The sequence below is a fragment of the Pteropus alecto genome, unplaced genomic scaffold (genome assembly GCF_000325575.1).
Source record: "Pteropus alecto unplaced genomic scaffold, ASM32557v1 scaffold42, whole genome shotgun sequence".
NCBI classification, from domain to species: Eukaryota; Metazoa; Chordata; class Mammalia; order Chiroptera; family Pteropodidae; genus Pteropus; species Pteropus alecto.
Genome location: NW_006434825.1, coordinates 12694831 through 12696108, shown reverse-complemented (window position 1 = coordinate 12696108; position 1278 = coordinate 12694831). Strand labels below are relative to the sequence as shown.

The 1278-nt window shown below is 38.0% G+C and overlaps 1 protein-coding gene across 1 annotated transcript in view; it reads right to left on the bottom strand.

Annotated features, from left to right (window-relative positions):
- Positions 1 to 1273, bottom strand: part of UTP4 (UTP4, small subunit processome component) — a gene marked incomplete at its 5' end in the record, with an annotated part of 24276 nt that extends 23003 nt beyond the window's left edge. Inside the window, one exon of the mRNA XM_025045254.1 lies at positions 1124 to 1273. Coding sequence (XP_024901022.1) covers positions 1124 to 1273 — 150 coding nt within the window. The remainder of the gene's footprint in view (positions 1 to 1123) is intronic.
- Positions 1274 to 1278: the final 5 nt, after the last annotated feature.

Here is a 1278-nt window from a genome sequence, read left to right as displayed (position 1 = left end):
GGAAGAAAGACATTAAATATACAAACTTATATAATTAGTCGTCATAAATGACAAGAAAAACACAGGATGCAACAAGTCATGAACCATAGCATGTTTTTCACACTACAGAATGTGACCCAGTTGTGGGGACCAGTAACTTTTAAACTTCTATTAGTTCTTCAGGGGCCAGCTCAGTAAGTAATCCCTTTCCAAGATACCTAAACCCACCTCATCAGAGTAAGACATCTCTCCACTAAGATTCTATGCCTGCTTAGCTTTATATTGAATTTGTAAGTATTTGAAAACTGTATATTCAACTTTTCCCCACTGGATTCTGAGCTCCTTGAAAGTAGGGCCTCAGACATTCGTCTTAATGCCTAATACTTGCTAGTCATTCATTTAGAAGCATTTACAGAGTGCCTACGTAATAAGGACTAGGCTGCTGGGCACTGAATTCATTTACTTATCCATCTATCCATTTACATCACGGTGCCCAGAGCATGTAAGGCACTCAATAAATGAACTGAATTGGATGTTGCACCTGAAATCAGTAATCCATGCCTCTGAAGAAAATGCTGCTGTACAGCCCTCTGCAAACATCCAAATGGTATTTTAATTAATTAAAAATCTCCTTTACTCCCAAATAGAGGCATATAAGTCTACATTCTCTCAGAGAAATGAATTTAGGAATCTATCTTCCTGCTATCACATCACCAAAGTTTCTGCTATTAAAATATTTCATCAATTTTTCTGAATTGACAATGAAATTGGTACTGACACTCCCAGTGGGAAATACCACCTTAACAAAGCTGCAATGTGTGGAGACTGACATAAAGCAATGCTCTTGACAAGTACCCTTCTCAAAGGAACCAGCAAACCTCAGTTTCTAAATGACAGTGACCCGCCACAATTCCTAAGTAGACTCTTTCTAGCCAACATTACATAGATCAAAACTCTGAGCTTCTCTCACCGGTCAGATAAGAAATTGGATGCTACAGAAGTTAAGTAGTTCAAAACAACTCTGGTGAGGGTAAGGAGAGTCTTTCTTTTGATCCCTTTGACTATACAAGACACTCGTTTTTGTAGAACTGAACTTAAGAAAATGAACATAAGAAACACCAAATTGGGCTCCCAAATGACTTACTTTCTCCTGAAAGTAGTTTGCTGACAAGTTATAAATTTCCACAGTGCCATCTGTTCTTGAAACAGCCAATCTGTTTGATTGGTTATTGTAAGCCACACAGCGGATCCCTGATGGAACATAATTAAAGAAACGAACTCGATGGACTTTAAATTCAC